We start from the raw sequence: 20,179 nt of genomic DNA on the forward strand, positions 1-20,179 counted from the left end.
GCACTTTTAATACTGTGAGAAGATGCATACACGTGGACTTCCATTGAAATACACAAGATACAAAACTACACGTGAAATATTTTAACTATGTGAAGTACACATACATATAAAGAATGGAGACAAAAACACAAGAATATTAAAAATCTATCATCTTGGGTAGAGCGTTTCAGGTGATTTTTTCCTTTTCTCTTTGAGAATTTATGTAGTTAATACCACTTTTTCAGGTGGTAACCAAAAGTTTTGAGGTTCAAGTCTACACAGAGGCATCTTAAAAGAAAGGCCTGGCAATTTACTTCTGAAAAATCAGCCACTGAAAACCCTATAGAGCACATTTCTACTCAGACACACATGGGTCACCTTGAGTAGGCATCAATGGCAACTGGTTTTGGTTTATTTTTATATTAAAATTATAATTTTAAAAATGCACTGATACTTAAATACCGTTTGCCTACACCTTCATTCAAGTTCAGAAAGAGCTAAGCAAAGGCTCCCAAAAGGGTCAAACAGTAAGCTCTGTGTCTGAATCAGTAAGAGAATTATGATGTTCCATGTTCAGTTCCTCCGGGGAACAGAATTCCTGGACTTACAGGAGGTAGCTCACAGGGTCACTCCAGGCTTTCTAGGAGAATTCTAGGAGGTCTAGCATACCATACTGTCAGGTTCTTCATTCATAAAATACAGATAATAAATGCACCTACCTCAGAAGACTATTGTAAAATTAAATGAGTCAATGGATACAAAGCATTTAGATGGCGCCTGCCAGACAGCACTACACAAGTCTTCACTATCTTACCCTCATCATTTTATTACTACAATATCCTACAATAATGCAACTATTACTTCCACTACTACTATCAGCAATGTTATTATCACTGTTATGACTACTGCTACCGTAAGAACAACAGGCAACAGAGTTCCCTCCTCAGAGGGCCATTTCCCAAAGAAAATAACGCCTGCCAATCTGATCTCGGCAAGTGTAAGGCCCAAGGGGCCAGGGAATCGCACCAGGTGTTATTTTTCATTAGAGGCAATGAGCCTCTGGCGCCTTCACTGCCACTCTGGCCGCCAGATGCCCCACCACCCTCCCATCACCACACCCTTCCCTCCACATGTAAGGGTACCTCTCCCCGACTCACTAACTAGGTTTTTTATAGAAATTTGCTCATATCCTTAAAGTAGATTCTTAACATGTTCCTGGCCTCTTCAGAAATCATTTATCAAGAACATATTCAAATATTTTTATTAAAGATTAGGTACAGAAACAGTAGGTCACTTATACCTTAATATTTATTTAGTAAATTAAAATGAAAATGGTTAACATTTAAAAAAATCTTTAGTCAACTAAAATAAGAATATTTAATTGTAGGAAATACACAATAAAGGGGAAAAGATAACTGCTGAAACTGTCAGCAGCTGACACCTTTGCGGAATCTGAACATAGGCAAACCAAAAAAAAAAAAAAAAAATGGTTCCATCAAGTCGAGTCTGACTCATGGTGACCCCGTATGTGTCAAACTCTACATGCTGATTGTGTGAAAGTAGACTGCCAGGCCTTTCTTCCAAGATGCCTCTGGGTATACTAGAACCTCCAATCTTTTGGTTAGCAGTCAAATGCTTTAACCATTGGCACCACCCAGGGACTCCTGAACATAGGCAGCCATGCACCTACAGCTGATTGGAACAGACGTCTGCATCTGTCCCAAGCTGAGCCAATGAGACTACATCCTGAAGAATTCGAGGTAAAAACACAGGCACAGGCACTACAGCCAAACGGTGGAAACATTACGTGAGGTTATAAATCAATAGTCAGCGACATAAAAGCCAAAGTCACAGGAGAAAGAAATTAAGGCCTTGGAAGGGAGAAAGCCAGTCCACAAAGAGATGAAAAAATGAGAGACCATATGGTGCTGAGAGGCAGAAAAGTTAACGACAGTTCCTGGTTTTCCATTTCCAGTCCTGTAGGTCTCATGAACTTTCTTTGCCTCTTCTTATATGCTTCTAAGGCCGCCTGCTATAGTCTCACAGTTAATCCCCCTTTTATGTAAGCCATCTTAAGGCAGATTGCATCGTCTACAAACAAATACACCCTGAATACAGGTGACATGTTCATGTAACAAATACACATGTCGCCTGCATGTTTTCATTCTTGGCCCTTTGTTAAAAGATTAGAACAGTGTCTACAACATAAAACAGTCATTTCTTAAAGATTCATGTATTGATACCCCAAAGTATTGCCTTGCTTTGTGTCAGTAGAAGAGGAAATAGAGAAAGAATGCTGCAAAAAAATTTTCAAGCTTTATGGACAATCTATTATAGAATCTATTATACCATACCTGCTTCTTGGAAGAAACATGGATTCCTTAATGAACACGGAACCAGAGAGAAGGATGTACCAGCACGTCCCAATATCATCAGGACTGAAAAGAAAATATAATCAAATGACTGTGTGTAACAAAACAAATAAAAACAAATTCAGCACAAAGTGCTGCACCCATGTTATTTTTACAACCATAAAGACAAATATAAAAAACCTACACTAAAAAAAAATTACTTAACTATTGGAATCATTTTTTTATTATCATCATCTCCCGAATGTTCCTTAAACCTGTGGCACTTACCATTCCTAAGTTTTATTTTTTAGTTTAATTTTTTGAACAGGAAATACTTTTACTTGCTTCATAAATCAAAAAATATAAAGAGGTATACAGTGAAAACCGTTCTTCTCAACCCTTTCCTCGGTCTAACAAGTTCCCACATTTCCCAACCACATCTTGTGTATGCTTTCAGAATTTCTCTGTGCAAATATATACGAAAATGGGCATATATATTCTTATTCCCATCTTTTAAAAAAACAAAAAAGATTCCACATTCTACATCCTGTTCTTTCCTTTGTGGTAACTCTTAGAGATCTTTTCAGGAAAAGACAGAGAGCTTCTTGGTGTGTTTGTACAGCCTGACAGCATCCCATTCCATCATATGGGTGTGTTTAACTTGTCCTACTTGTGGTCATTCAGGTTGTTTTCAATCATGTGCAATAATTAGAAACAAAAAAAACTGCCATGACCAATCTTGCACATGCAGACTTAGCAAGAGGACAAAAGCCCAAGAACGCAGCTTCTGGGTCAAAGGGAACATATACTGTAATAGTGATGAAGAAACTGGAGGAAAAGTAGGGATAACAGGCACCAAGTCCAAAACCTGGCAGAGTGTATATTAGCTCTCAAGGCTTAAAAAGAATCCTGTTTCTTTGGGACCATATGGGCAAGGGCCTTGCCTCCAAACTCTTGGTGTTAGCCACGGTGTCTGAATTCTGTGTGGAGGCCCCTTGGCCCTGGGCTTCAGCTTCCAGCTCCAGGACCACTGGGATGGCAACGTTGCTTCCTCGGCTTTGGGCGGCCCCATTCTCCTAGTCCATCTGAGTGGCAACCTCACCCTCTCAGCTCCAGCAGACCCTGGCCCTTTCCCTTTGGGTATGGCAGCCCCGCTTCCTCAGATTTGGGCAGCGGCCCCATCCCCTTGGCTAAACTGAATGGCAGCACCACACTCAGGAACACCTAGGAGGCCGGGGCTCGCCCTTTGAGACTGAGGCAGCTCTGCGCTTCACTGCTCCTTCCAACAGTTCCCTGATCTCCAAGCTGCTCCAGGGATGGTCCTTTTCTTTTCTTGGAGGACAACAGATGCAGCTCCTTTGGCCTGTTACCTGCTTGTAGAATTCCAAGAGGCAGGCAATGTTCTTTCATTTCATTCTTCACTGTTCCCTTCGTTCTAAACTGACGGATTTTCTGCGGTGATAATTGGTTAGACCCGTCAGTCACAGGCTTAATCTCTTTAACAAAAGAGTGTGTACCTAAGTCCTTGGTAAACATTCTAGGACATGTGCCCTTAGTAGGTACAACAAAATTTTCAGAATCTCTAAGTTCTGTTCTCATTTTGCACAGCTCATTTTTAAGTCCATCTCTTTTTCTTTTACATTTTACTATATGCAGCAAGGAGAAACCACGCAGCCCCTTTAAGATCTTGCTTAGGAATCTCCTCAGTCAGATATCCAGTTTCATCACTTACAAGTTCTACCTCCCACCAAGCATTTTAACATAATTGAGACAAGTTCTTTGCCACTGCATAAAAAGCATCCCCCTTCCCCCACTGTCTAATCATGTGTTCATCATTTTCTTTTAAAGCCACACCAGAAGTACCCTTAACGTCCGTATCTCCAGTAACACTCTGCTGCTGGTGCCATATGTGTTCTCTAAGAGGACAGAGACTTTCTCTATAGCTCTCCCTCACTTCCTTCTGAGCCCTCATCAGAATTGCCTTTGACATCCATAATTCTACCAGTCTCTTCAAGGCAATCTAGGCTTTTACTATTAAGTACCTTAAACCTCCACTCATTACCCCATTCCAAAACCACTTCCACACTGCAGGTTTTTTTTAGAGCAGCACCCCTACTTCTTGGTACCAAATTCTTAGTTATCTAGTGCTGCTATAACAGGAATACAAATGGGTGGCTTTAACAAACAGAAATTTATTTTCTCACAGTTTGGGAGGCTAGAAGTCTAAATTAAGGGTCCTGGTTCTAGGGGAAGGCTTTCTCCCTGTTGACTCTGGAGGAAGGCCCTTGTCTCTTTTGGGCTTCAGTTCTGGGGCAATCTTCTTGCAGTTTAGCATTTCTCTTCCCCATTCTCTCCTTTGCTCACTTGTTTAATCTCTTATATCTCAAAAGAGACTGACTTAAGTGGCACTGGGTCTGGGTGGCGTTAATTCTGCCTCATTAACATAACAAAGACAACCCATTCCCAAAGGGGAGTAAAACCACAAGCACAGAGGTTAAGATTTACAACACACACTTTAAAGGGACATAATTAAATCCATAAAACGGCTGTTCTAGGCACTTAGGATACTTCAGAGGACAATATTACCAAAAACAAAAAAATTCCTGCCCACTTGGAGCTTATATTCTGTTGGAATAACACACCCGCTCCTTACTTACTGGCATGCTTATGTTCCAAAGACCATGTCCTTATGCAGAAAAGGAGGATGACTACATCAGATCAAAAAATGGACGATGGCTACATCATAATGGCCTAATTAAATGATTACCTAAAACTGCCAAACTAACTGAAAATCATGGCCCAGACAAGATGACACAAAACCTTAACCATCACAACCAGCATTTCTCTCTCCTCGCACTTTGGCATTTGCTACTGCCAGAGGTATGTTGGTAATACGCAAATTGGTCAGATAGTTTTTCTTTTTAAGACTGTGGTAGAAGTGAAATTCCAGATAACGAAATAGTTGATAATCAAGAAATAGTTGATAAGCGAGAAGTATGTGTACAAATAATAAACAATAAATTGACAAATTATATAATAGGCCATAAGGTGATCAGTGCTGTGGGAAAAAATCAGTGCAGGATAAGGAAAGGGGGGGCGGTCACAACTTTAAATGGCGGGGTTAGGACATGACTCCCTGAGAAGAAAACATCTGAACAAATTAGATGAAAATGTTAGCTACATGGATCCTAAGAGATCAGCACTGCTGGCGAAGGGCAGGGAGCATCAGAAGATCACATGGCTGACACTGCCAAGATGGAGGCCAGTGCGACTGAAGCAGGTGCGTGACGGACAAGCAGCAAGAGGTCAAACAACACCGCACCGTATCAGAGAGGCTTCATATCAAACTTTTATTCTGCTTGGTGAAAATGATCTCAGTTTTAGTTTTCATTTCTTTTTCATACTATTATTATTATTATAAAAAAGAGTATCTTTGCTTATGTTCATGGGCCATTTCTATTTGTGTGTGTGTGAAATCAACTCACAAAATCTACCGAATTTTCTATTAATTATGGGACTTCACTTATCTCACTATAGGAGTCTTATGAAAATGAGAGCTGCAAATATATTTTTCTTCAGTTTATTACTTAGCCTTTGATTTTGTTGATTGTGCTTTTGTCATGTATCAGTTATTTTTATTTTATACAGTCAAGTTTATCAAATTTATTAGGATACAGACTTGGCTACTATTAAAACAAAATGATACAACTATCGGTCTCTATTCATCTACAGCAAAAGAAGGAAACCCAAGAATCAGAGAAGGAACCAGAGTACAGGCCTGTCTCCATTGTCATGGATTGAACTGTGTCCCCCCCAAAATATGTGTCACCTTGGTTAGGACATGGTTCCCAGGATTGTGTGACTGTCCTCCATTTTGTGATTGTAATTTTATGTTGAGAGGATTAGGGTGGGATTGTAACACCAACCTTACTCAGGTCACCTCCCTGATCCGAGGGAAAGGGAGCTTCCCTGGGGTGTGGCCTGCACTACCTTTTATCTTTCAAGAGATAACAGGAAAGAGAAGCAAGCAAAGAGTTGGGGACCTCATACTACTAAGAACGCAGCACCTGGAGCAGAGTGCATCCTTTGGACCCAGGGCCCCTGCACCTGAGAAGCCTCCCGACCATAGGTACACTGAGCACAAGGACCTTTCTCCAGGGCCAACAGAGAGAGACAGCTTTCCCCTGGAGGTGACGTCCTGAATTTGGACTTTAAGCCTACTTTACTGTGAGAAAATAAACTTCTCTTGGTTAAAGCCATCCACTTGTGCTATTTCTGTTATAGCAGCACTAGATAACTAAGACATGCAGGAACCATGGCCTCTTCTACTTTTGAGACTAGAAGAACTAGGCTGTGCCCATCTACCACTACTGAACATTCTGATCAGGGTCACAATAGATGGATCCTGAGAGAAAAGGAGAAAGATGTGGAGCGGAACTCCAAATTCCCAAAGAAACCAGACTTACTGGACCCTTTGATACTGGAGGAATCCCCCAGACTGACTCCTGGTCTGAGATACTCTTTAAACTTTATACTAAACTATCCCCTGAAGTTACCTTTAAATAAATAACAGGTTAGCTCAGAAAGTACTACACTCTTTTCAAAAAGTATCTGCATGAAACCAACTAGGTAACAGTTACTCTAAAGCACAGATGAGAATGTTGGGGTCAGTGAGACTAAGTTAATGGGAATGGAACAACTAGAATGGAAAATATGAGACAATGAGGAAGAATGCAACCAATGTCACTAAACATTACATGTAGAAATTATTGAATTGGGAATCTGTTTCACTGTGTATACTTTCACTAAAAAATACAATTAAATATCAAAACAAAAAGCTAAAATAGAAATGGCTTAACCACAAGAAGTTCCTTTTGCTCTCACACACATAATATAGTATAACCACTAAAAGTCCAAGGCCAATATGGTAGCTCCATGGTATTGGGAGCCCAGGTTCTTTCTTTGTGGCTCACCCATCCTCAATCTGTGGCTTTTGTCTCATATTTAAAGGTGGCAGCTCCACATCTCACTACCACATGTGCATTCTAACCAGTTGGAGAGATAAAACGGAAGTGCAGAGTACATCCCATTTCTTTTAAAAGAAGTTGCATGGAAGTTGCACACTACGCTTCTGCTCACATCCCAGTGAGTCATACGTGTGTTCACATGGCACGACCTAACTGCAAAGGACCAGTCTTGGAAGAAATACAAGCAGAATGCTCCTTAGAAGTAAGGATGGTGAGACTTCCACTGGCCTACTTTGGACCAATTGTTAGAAAAGGGCAGTTGTTGTTAGGTGCCATGAAGTCGGTTCTAACTCACAGCAACCCTATGTACCACAGAACGAAACACTGCCCAGTCCTGTGCCATCCTCACAATCACTGCTGTGTTTGAGACCATTCCTACAGCTACTGTGTCACTCCGTTTCACTGACAGTCTTCCTCTTTTTCACGGACCTTCTGCTTTACATGCATGTTGTTCTTCTCCAGGGACTGGTCCTTCCTCTCAACATGTCCAAAGTACATGACACAAAGTCTTACCATCTTTGCTTCTAAGGAGCATTCTGGCTGGACTTTCAAGACAGATTTGTTTGTTCTTCTGGCAGTTTATGGTATATTCAATATTCTTCACCACCACGATTCAAATGCATCAATTCTTCGATCTTCCTTATTCACTGTCCAGCTTTTGCACACATATGAGGTAACCGAAAATACCACGGCTTGGGTCAGGATCACCTTGGTCCTCAAGGTGACATCTTTACTTTCAACACTGTAAAGAGGTCCTTTGCAGCAGATCTGCCCAGTGCAAAACATCATTTGATTTCTTGACTGCTGCTTCCAAGGGTGTTGAAAAGGGCATCATAGTTGATAAAGTGGAGGGTACACAAATGCAGGGGAGGCCCTTGATGAGATGAATTAATACAGTGGCTGAAATAATAGACTCAAATATAACAACGATCATGAAGATGGCACAAAGCCAGGCAACGTTTAGTTCTGTTATTTATATATATGTGTGTATATATACATATATGGTTGCCAAGAGTCAGTCGACCCAACAGCAACTAACAATAATTTCAACGGAGTCTTTGGCAATCTCTGCCAAGTCAATTTTTTTTTTTAATTTAAAAATTTTAAAGGACAGTAAATTCTATTTACGGTTCTAAATAATTGTTTAGAAACACCAATTGCTATTACCTAATCACTCTCCCTCTGATATTTGGTTCCAAAGTTCACCACGTTTTCCCCAAGTCCACTCTTAACCAATTTCATCCCCAATACCAATGCCTCAAGAAAAGAAAGAAAAAACATTGTCAAGTATGGTTGCAACTAACAACCATCAAGTAAAATGATTTCTCAAGTGAAAATGCAAAGTACATCAAAAATTACTTTATATCCCCCCTTTCTCCCTTTAATGAGTTTTTAAATCATTAGCTTCTGTAACCAACAATCATTTATCTAGTTTGGGAAAAAAACTCACTTGTCTTTCTTAACATAAGGCGACAGTATTATTATTAAATTCTGATTATGTCAAGTAAAAACAGTATGTTCTGCCAAAGTCAAGACTAGTTTTTAAAAATTAAAATAACAAGGGACAAAACACTGCAATAGAAAGGCGAAAAAGGAATTATTTTGTAAGGTTTTTTTTTTAAATCTGCTATTACAATGCTCCCTTTATTGCCAAAAGGTTGATCAAGGAAAACAAAATATAGAAAAATTAAGAAATTAAGGTAGATCACCACTTACTATGTTGCCTTGGGCTGCTGTAGGATTAAATGAACAATGCTCATGAAATGCAAATAATAATTATTCAATGACAATAGTTTTTACCATGATAAAACATACAATAAATGTCACCATGGTCTAGCATAACTATGACATGAAAACATAACATTAACTGGCTTTTCAGTTATTCTTTATCAATTCTGAAGGCAAAATTAATATGGAAAAATAGGCTTGAAGTTTGTAAACTCAGCTTTCCTAGCACTCATCATAAAATAAGCATGAAGTGAGGGGCGACTAATGTCCAAAGGGGATAAAATAACATGACAGTGAATAATATGGCACCCTGAATATGCCCTTTAATTAGGGTTAACTTTTCAGATGAAGAAAGCTATGGGAAAGACTTTGAGGAGGTCAAGATAAGAAAACAGTCCTCCCGATCTCTCACTTATAATATTTTTTATGCCTACTATTTCCCTACCTGCCCAGAAGAATCCCAAAATTAACTAGCAAGAACTGTATTTGCTTGAGAAGGCATTTGCAATGAATAATTCAACCAACAAATGTTTACTGAATTTAGTGAGCATTTACTACATGTGGCTAAGAGCTCAGGCTGCTAACCAAAAGGCTGGCAGTTCAAATCCACCAGCCATGCCTTGGGAGCCCTATGAGGCAGTTCTGTTCTGTTTTATGAGGTCGTTATGAGTTGGAATCCACTCAACACCAATAGGTTTGGTTTTTTTTTGTTTGTTTGTTTAGTCCACATGTGATAATCTTAATTCCTTTATTACTGAGTTGGGTTTTTTTTGTGGTGTTGTTGCTATTTGTTTCTTTTTAAGGAATTCAGGTTTAATAAAAGCAAGGTAATTAAAACTAAGAATACAAAAACAGTAAATCTTATTTTAAAGATGTTCTGGCAATAGTTGTAGGCTGAAAAATCTTATCCTTTTCTCTTTCCGTCCATCCCCACAGATTCATGTCTGGTTTCTGTTCTGCAACGTCACCATAAAATCTCTTTTACTTAGTCCTAATAATCCAGAATATTCTCCTTAACTTTTTATAAAGTACAGTTCTACCTAGTGCTCACTTTTTTTTAACTCACAATTATGGCTCAGGCACGCAGTGTTTCAGCACAGGGTATAACCTGCTTCCCTTCATGGTCTGCAAATACTCCCTTCTCACAGTCCAGCTGTTACTAGAGGGGCTTTACAGCATTTTTACATGTGCAAAGAAATGTTTTTTTAAAAACGAAAGTTGGAAAAGCAGCTATGCGAACAGTACTTAGTAGCAGCAGCAGCAAACTTTCCTATACTTAAAGGACAGGCAAATGCAATCTATTGTATCCCTTGCAAATTAACAATGAACCTATCAGAAGGCTGATTACAGTAATAAGAGTAATAAACCCAGTACCCAGTGCTGTCGAGTCGATTCCGACTCATAGCGACCGTATAGGATGGATAGTAATAATAAATATCTAGGACAGATTCTGAGATTTTATTCTGTCTGCTGGTTCTCAAACTTTAAGGTACATAAGAACCACCTGAGATGTAAACTAAAAATGCATGTCCCACACAGGCAAAACCCTAGAAGAATTCAGGAAAACAACAAAATGACAAAATAGACAATCAGAAATCATACAAAAACAACTAGAAATTCAGAAGATTAACAATAAAATACCAGATACAGACAGCTTAATGGAAGGACACAGAAATAGAACTGAATTAATGGAAAAAAGAATCAGTGGCATAAAGAACTAATCCCTTCATAGCAATTTGTTGCAGGAACAATCAGAAAAAAGAATTAAAAAAAAATGAAGAGAGCCTAAGAGTTACGTGAGAGAGTATCAAGAGGAGTAATTCACACGTAATAGGAATTCCGAGAGAGAAGGGGAAAAAAGCACACAGAAAATTTTTGAAGATTTACTGGCAGAAAACTTCCCCAACATCAAGAAAGACAAGAAACTGTCCATTCAAGAAGGCTAAAAGCACCCCATACAGGATAGATCGCTACCCCTCCCAAAAGTCATCAAGACATATGATAATAGAACTTTACAAAACCAAAGACAATTAATTGTGAGAGCAACTTATAGGAAATATTACCTACAAAGGGGCACCAATATGATTAAGTGCTGATTTCTCAACAGAAACCATGCAAGCAAGAAGGCAATGGGGTGACAAATATAAAACCCTGAAAGAGCAGAACTGCCAAAAAAAAAAAAAAATCATATATCCAGCAAAATTATCTTTTAAATACAAAGGTGAAACTAGGACATTCTCAGAAAAACAGAAATAGGAAATTTATAAAAAACCAGATCAACAATACAACAAATATCAAAGGGAGTCCTTTGGACAGAGAATTAATGACATCAGACAACAACCTGAAATGAAAACACACAACACCATCACCCAAAAACCAACCCATATAAAATTCCAAAAATTAAAATAAACCTGTGAAACTGAAACCAGAAATGTCAATCTGTAAACTACAAAAACTTCAAAACAAAAAGGAGAATAAATAGTGTAGTCATAAAACTTCCATATGGAGAGGAAGTCAAGGTAATATTAAGATAAACAGATTGAACGGTGGGAAGCAAGCCCATACCACTTTCCATCTGACACCCCCAACAATCAGGCGAGGGGCTGTGAACACTCCTACACCGAGGGACCAACATCGGGAGGCAGACAGCACCACACAGTCTGCCCTCAGCTACCTCATCAAATCAGTGTACAATGAAGTGGGCTCGCCCTGCCTGCTCCTGATGTCCCCACCTAGACAAGGTGGTGAGAGCTATCATGCCAACAGACAAGCAAGCAGCAAAGCACGCCAGGCACACCAACCTTGATGTATCAAAACAAAACAAAAAAGCAGTATGAAACAAACATACAATTTAAAAACATATGTATTTCAATGTCTCAGAGAGAGGAAACAATATCAAAACATATTTTAAAAAAAAAGGGCAGGACAAGATGGCTCCAGCAAATGACCAAAATAAAGAATCAGATAACTTTCTAGAAGAAAAAAGACAGTGGGACTAAGTGATATGGAATTGAAAAGACTAATATTTAGGGCTCTCCAAGAGATTAGGAAGGCAACCAAGGAAAACACTGACAAAACCTAGGAAAAATAGACAAAAATCATGGAAAACACAAACAAAAACATAGTCAAAATCAATGAAAACACAGACAAAGCAACAAAAAAATTCAGGAAAATAACATAAGAACAAAATGTCAAAATAAATAATTAGAAATCATACAAAAAGAGCAACTAGAGATCCAAAAGTTAAAGAACAAAATTTCAGAAATGAACGACTCAGTACAAGGTTTTAGCAGCAAATTTGAAACAATGGAAGAAAGAGCCAGGATACTGAAGACAAATCCATGAATACCACACTTTGTTTGAGGAAAAATCACAGAAAAGAATGAAGAAAATATAAGAATTATATGGGACACAATCAAGAGCAAAAATCGGCACGATTGGAGTTCCAGAAGAGAGGGAGAAAATAGAAAATGCAGAACAGATTGTTGAAGATTTGCTGGCAGAAAACATCCCAAGTATCATGAAAGACAAAAAGCTGACTCTCCAAGAAGCTTGACAAACCCCATACAGGACAGACCCCAAAAGACAATCACCAATACATATCATAGTCACACTTGCCGAGACCAAAGACAAAGAAAGAATCCTGAGAGCAGCTTGAGAAAAACGAAAAGTCACATACAAAGGGGAAACAACGAGACTAAACTCTGATTACTCAGCAGAAACTACGCAGGCAAGAAGGAAATGGGGTGACATATATAAAACCTTAAGAAAAACAAAAAAACAGAGAGTCTTAATAGGTACACCAGCCTAGGGACAAGGACAAGAAGGCAGGAGGGGGCAGGAAAGCTGGTAATGGTGAACCCAAGGTCAAGAAGGGGAGACTGTTGACACATTGTGGGGCTGGCAACCAATGTCACAAAACAGTACATGTATTATTTAATGAGAAACTAATTTGCTCTGTAAACCTTCATCTAAAGCACAATTTAAAAAAAAGAAATAAATGGGTTGGCAGAGCCAAATAATTTCCTTTTAATTGCCAACAGAGAGTAACAAAACTCTCTCTCAAATATGATGGCAAAATTGATATTTACAGATAAATAAAAATAGGGTAATTCATAAAAACCAAATCAAACTTAGAAGAAGTATTAAAGGGAGTCCTTAGGTTAGAGAGCCAAAAACAGAGTCTAGGACAGCACCAGCCAGATACCAAAACCCACTGCCGTCGAGTCGATTCCGACTCATAGTGACCCTATAGGACAGAGTAGAACTGCCCCATAGAGTTTCCAAGGAGTGCCTGGCGGATCTGAACCGCCAACCTCTTGGTTAGCAGCCGTAGCACTTCACCACTACGCCACCAGGGTTTCCAACCTAAAAAAAAAAAAAACCTCTCAATTAATAAAACAAAAGCTAAAAGACTTAAAACAGGGAAACAGAAACATCAATCTCTAAGTAACATCATCCGAAACAACTAAAGGGGAAATAAACAGAACTTTTACTATGTACGGGTACAGAACTTTCCAATGGAGAGGAAGTCAAGGCAATATCAAATAATAAAACACCGGTTCAAACTTAGAAATACAAGGGTAAATTTTTTTACTATGAAAGTTAACAAACCTACTCAATTAAATAAAACAGAAGAAAAGCATACCCAGTAAACAAAATCTACAATAACGAAAGAAAATAAAATCCACAAACAGAAGGAACTCAGCACAGGAAAGTACAACAAAGAAAATGTCACCACCACCACCCCGCCAAAGGCACAACAATATGTAAGCAATAAACTCTTATCTATCGATAATCACACGGAATGTAAAAGACTTAAATGCACCCAAGAAGACCCATACAGTGGCAGAATGTATACAAAAACATGACCCATCAATACACTGTTTACGAGACACATCTTAGACACAAAGACATAAATACATTAAAAATCAAAGGATGGAAAAAAATGTATCAAGCAACAAGTAACCAAAAAAGAACACAAGTAGCAATACTAATCTCAGATAAAGCAGACTTTAAGGAAAATCAACCACGAAAGACAAGCAAGGACATTATACAATAATTAAAGGAACAATTCACCAAGAAGACGTAACCATAATATCTATGCACCCGCAGCAGTGCTCAGAAATACATAAAACAAACTCTAACAGCACTGAAAAGACAGACAGTTCCACAGTAATAGCTGGAGACTTCAACACATCGCTCTCGATAAAGGACAGAACATCTAGAAAAAAATTCAACCAGGATACAGAAGATCTAGAGGCCACAGTCCACTATTTTGACCTCATACGCATACATAGAACACTCCACCCAACAGCAGAAATGCATACATACTTTTCTAACACACATGAAATATTCTCCAGAGCAGACCACATTTTAGGCCATAAAGCAATCGTCGATAAAAGCCAAAACATCGAAAAAATACAAAGCATTCTCTCTGATCACAATACCATGAAAGTAGAAATCAGTAACAGGAAGAGCAAGTTAAAAAAAAAATCGAATACATGGAAAATGTGTAACACCTTGCTCAAATACAACTGGGTAATAGAGAAATCAAATGAGAATGAAAACACATAATACCAAAACCTCTGGGACACAAGAAAGCAGTGCTCAAAGGGCAACTTATAGTAAAATGCACACATCAAAAAAGAAAAACGGGTCAAAATCAAAATGTTAGCCCTATAATTCAAACAAATAGAGAACAGCTAAAGAAGCTCACAGCCACCACAACCAACCAACCACTGCCGTCGAGTCGGAATAACAAAGATTAGAGTAGAAACACATGAAATAGAAAACAAAAATAGAAAGAATCAACGAGACCAAAAGTTGTTCTTTGAAAAGATCAATAAAATAAACAAACCACTGGCCAAACAGAGAAAAGAAAAACTGGAGGGGAAGAAAATAACACAAATAAATGATATGAGGGACATTACAACAGACGCAACTGAAATGAAAGGATCTTAACACAATACTGTGAAAAATTGTATTCCAACAAATCAGAGTACGTAGAGGAAATGGACAAATTTCTAGAAACACACTACTTACTAAACTAACACAAACTGAAATAAAAACTCTGAACAGAACCATAACAAGTGAACAGATTGCAGGAATAGGAAAAAAAAAGCCCTGGCCCTAACAGCTTCACTGAAGAATTCTACCAAACATTCAGAAGAGCTCACAGTAGTACTACTCAGACTATTTCGGAGCATAGAGAAGGAAGGAATACTCGTGAATTCCTTTTATGAAGGCTATAAAGATTAAAAAAAAAAAAAAAAATTTTTTTTTATCTTGATACCAAAGCTAGGCAAGAACCAAAATAAAAACACCAGACTGGTTGCCATCAAGTCAACGCTGACTCATAATGACCCTGAAGGACAGAGTAGAACTGCCCCATAGGGTTCACAAGGGTAAGGTGGTGGATTCGAACTGCTGACCTTTTGATTAGCAATCAAGTTCTTAACCTCTGCGCAACCAGGGCAAAGACACCATACAAAAAAAAAAGTACAGACCAATATCTCTCATGAATCTAGAGGCAAAAATACTCAACAAAATTCTAGTCATTAGAAAAGAACATCATATAAAAGACCTAAATATAAAACCTACAGTGATAAAGACCATGGAAGAAAAAAATAAGGACAACACAAGGGCCCTAACAGACGGCATAAACACAATACAAACCACAACTAACAATGCACAAACATCAAAAGATAAACTAGGTAACTGGGAGCTCCTAAAACTTAAACACTTAACGCTAGTCGAAAGACTTCACCGAAAGAGTAAAAACAGAACCTACACACTGGGGGGAAAAAAAATTTAGTTAAGACATACCCAACAAGAGTCTAGTATCTAAAATTTATTGACTGCTTCAACATCTCCATATCAAAAAGATCAATAATCCAATTAAAAATGGGCAAAGGATACAAACAGACACTTCACCAAAAAGACATTCAGGCAGCTAAAAGGCATAAGAGGAAATGCTCCAGATCACTAGCCATTAACCAAAAAACCAAACCAAACCCAGTGCTGTCGAGTCAATTTTAACTCATAGCGACCCTATGGGACAGAGGAGAACTGCCCCACAGAGTTTCCAAGGAGTGCCTGGCGGATTCGAACTGCTGACCCTTTGGTTAACAGCCGTAGCACTTAACCACTACACCACCAGGGTTTCCCACTAGCCATTAGAGAAATGCAAATCAAAACTACAATAAGATACCATCTCACCCCAGTATCACTGGCACAAGTCAAAAAAAAAAAAAAAAAGGTAACTAACAAACCTGGGAAAGGTTGCAGAGGGACTGGAACTCTTGAGCATTGCTGATGGGAATGTAAAATGGTACAACCACTGTGGAAAACAATATGGTGCTCCTCAAAAAGCTAGAAATAGAAATATATCCTAGAGAAATAAGACCTGTCAGACCTGTCTCACAAATGAGCTTAGGCATACCCATGTTCATTGCAGTATTATTCACAACAGCGAAGAGATGGAAACAACCTAAGTGCCCATCAACAGATGAATGTATAAACGAATTATGGTACATACACACAATGGAATACTACACAACAAAAGAACAACGATGAATCCATGAGACATCTCACAACATGGATGAATCTGGAGGGCATTATGCTGAGTGAAATAAGTCAATCACAAAAGGACAAATATTACTAGAGACCACTATTATAAAAACCTATGAAGAGGTTTACACACACACAAAAAAAATGACCTTTGATGGTAACAAGGGAGGAGGCTGGTGGGGAGAAGAAGAGTCAACTTTGGTGAAGGGAAAAACAACACACAATTTTGGGAAAGTCAGCACAACTTGACCAAGGCAAAACCACAGAAACTTCCTACACACATTCAAACATCTTGAGGGACTGAGTTACTGGGGCTGAGGGCTGGGGACCAAGTCTCTGGGGACATCTAGGTCAACTGGCATTACACTGTTCATAAAGAAAATTCCACATCCTACTTTTGTGAGTAGCATCTGGGGTCTTAAAAGCTTTCGAGCAGCCATTTAAGGTACATCTACTGGTCCCATCCCATCCAGGGCAAAGCAGAATGAAAAAAATCTAAGGCTCAAGGAAAGGATTAGTCCAGAGGACTAAGGGACTATATGAACCACAGCCTCTCCCAGCCTGAGCCCAGAAGAACTAGATGGTACCTAGTTACCACAGCCGAACACACTGACAGGGATCACAATATCGGGTCCTGGACAGATGGGGAGAAAAACGCAGAACAAAATTCAAATTCACTGGGGGGAAAAAAAAAAGACCAGACTTTACTGCTCTGACAGAGACTTGAGGAACCCCCCCCGCCCCCACCAAGACTATAGCCACCTGGCAACCTGCTAACTCGGAACTGAAGCCACTCCCCAAGTACATTTTTCACCCGAAGATTAAACAGGCCTGTTTTTATAAAACCAACAATAATACATGTAAGGAACCTGCTTCTTAGCTCAATCAAGTATACAGGACCAAATGGGTAACACATGCCTAAAAGCAAAGATGGCAGAAAGGGACAGGAAAACTGGTCAAATGGACATGGGGAACCCAAAGTGGAAAGGGAAAGTGGAAGAGCGCTGACACATTGTGGGGATTGCAACCAATGTCATAAAACAATTTGTGTATAAATTTTTGAATGAGAAACTAATTTGTGCTTTAAATTTTCACCTAAAACACAATAAAATTTAAACAAACAAAAAAAGACAACAGACTGTTTTAAGTTTAGGAAGATAAGGCAAATTTCAGAGTAACTACAAAAAAAAATTAATAAATATACTCATCAAAATAAAGATGACGAAAATCAAAGAGACTCAGTAAACTCAACGACAAGGACATGGAAAAATGTCCATAAACAAAAAGAACTCTGCACAGAAAATTAAACAGAACAAAAAAACCAATGACACCCCACACATACAAAAAAAAAGGCATAACAAAATGGTAGCAGTAAATTCAGACCTATCAATAATCTCTGAATGTAAATGGTTTAAACGCACCAGATAAGAGACTGAGTGCCAGAATAGATTAAAAAAAAAAAAAATGACCTATCAAAATTTTGCCTACAAGGGACACACTTTAGACACAAAGACATAAACCGGTTAAAAATCAAAGGGTGGGGAAAAAAAAGAAAAAATCAAGCACAGTAACCAAAAGAGCAGGACTAGCAATAATAATCTGATAAAATAGAATTTACGTCAAAATCCATTATAAGAGGCCAAAAAAAGATTATATATTAAAAAGGGTCAATCCACCAAGGGGAAATAACCATAATAAATATTTCTAAACCCAATGACAGAGATCCAAAATACATAAAACAAACTCTAACAGAACTGAAAAGAGCAACAGGCAATAATATTAGGAGACTTCAACACAGCACTTTTGATGATGGACAGAACAACCAGAAAGAAATTCAACAAAGATATAGAAGATCTAAATACCACAATCAACCAACTCAACCTTGTAGACATTTATAGAACACACCACCCAACAGCAGCACAGTACACATCCTTCTCCAGGGCACATGGATCATTTTCCAGATCATATTTTAGGTCACAAAGTGAGACTCAATAAATTCAAAAACATCTAAATAATACAAAGCATCTACTCTGATCATAAGGTCATAAAACTGGAAATCAGTAACAGAAAGAACAAGGAAAAAATTAAATACATGCAAGTTGTATAACACTCTACTTTAAAACTATTGGGTAACAGAAGAATTAAACATGAAATCAAAAACTCTTAGAATCAAATGAGAATGAAAACACAACATACCAAAACCTTTGGGACACAACACAGCAAAGGCAATGCTCAAAGGAGAATTTATGGCAGTAAATGCACACATCAAAAAGACCACAATCAACAGCTTAACCCTGCAACTCAAACAAACAGAAAAGGAGTGGCAAAAGAAGTCCACAGTCACCCGAAAAAAAGGAAATAATAAAGATCAGAGCAGAAATGAATGGAAAAGAAAACAGAAAAACAATAGAATCAACAAGACTAGAAGCTGGTTCTTTGACAGGATTAATAAAATTGACAAACCACTGGCCAAACTGATAAAGGAAAAAAATGAGAAGATGCAAACGACCAAAATAAGACAAAAGATGGGTGACATTACAACAAAACCAAGTGAGAGAAAAAGGATCATAATAGAATAAACTACTTCAACAAATTCGAAACCTGGAAGAAATGGGTACATTTCTAGAAACACACTACCTACCTAAACTAACACAAGCTGACAGAGAAAACCTGAACAGAGGCCCGTGACAAAAGAAGAGATTGAAGACGTTAAAAAAAAAAAAAAAACCTGGCCCAAGTGGCTTCACTAGGGAATTCTACTAAACATTCAGAGAACTCATACTAGCACTACTCAAACTATTCCAGAGCATAGAAAAGGAAAAAATACTTGTGAATTCATTCTATGAAGCAAGCATAACCCTGATACCAAAGCTAGGCAAAGATGTCACAAAGATACAGATCAATACCCCTCGTGAATAGAAGCCCTGGTAGTGCAGTGGTTAAGAGCCTGGCTGCTAACCAAAAGGCTGGCAGTTGAAATCCACCAGTCCCTTCTTGGAAACCCTATGGGGCAGTTCTACTCTGTCCTATAAGGTCACTATGAGTCGGAATCAACTAAACGGCAACGGGTTTGGTTTTGGTTATCTCCCATGAATAAAGACATAAAAATTCTCAACAAAATTCTACCCATTAGAATGCAACAGCCTATCAAGAAAATAAGACATCACAATCAAGAGGGATTCATACCAGTGATGCAAGCAAGGATTGTTCAACACTAGAAAATCAATCACCATAATTCACTACATAAACAAAACAAAGGAAAAGAATCGCATGATCATCTAAATCAACGCAGAAAAGGCATCTGATAAAACCAACACCCTTTCCTGATAAAAACTCTCAGCAAAATAGGACTAGAAGGCAAATTCCTCAACATGATTAAGGGCTTGTATGCAAAACCTGCAACCTGATTGAAAGCATTCACCTTCAGAACAGGAACGAGACAAGGATGCCCATTATCACCACTCTTATTCAATACTGTACTGGAAATGCTAGCTACCGCAGTAAGGCAAGAAAGGGAAATAC

The 20,179-nt window shown here is 38.5% G+C and overlaps 1 protein-coding gene across 11 annotated transcripts in view; it reads right to left on the minus strand.

Moving 5' to 3' along the window:
- The window catches only part of RAPGEF2 (Rap guanine nucleotide exchange factor 2), a 304,930-nt gene that overhangs the window by 152,876 nt on the left and 131,875 nt on the right, over window positions 1-20,179 (minus strand). For 10 of the 11 annotated variants that reach the window (XM_049905405.1, XM_049905397.1, XM_049905410.1 and 7 more), the window contains exon 4: window positions 2,334-2,417. The exons of the other annotated variant lie outside the window; for it this stretch is intronic. In XM_049905405.1, the coding sequence (XP_049761362.1) occupies window positions 2,334-2,417 (84 nt within the window). The remainder of the gene's footprint in view (window positions 1-2,333; window positions 2,418-20,179) is intronic. 11 annotated transcript variants of the gene reach the window in all.

This window comes from Elephas maximus, chromosome 13 (genome assembly GCF_024166365.1).
Source record: "Elephas maximus indicus isolate mEleMax1 chromosome 13, mEleMax1 primary haplotype, whole genome shotgun sequence".
Classification (NCBI taxonomy): Eukaryota; Metazoa; Chordata; class Mammalia; order Proboscidea; family Elephantidae; genus Elephas; species Elephas maximus.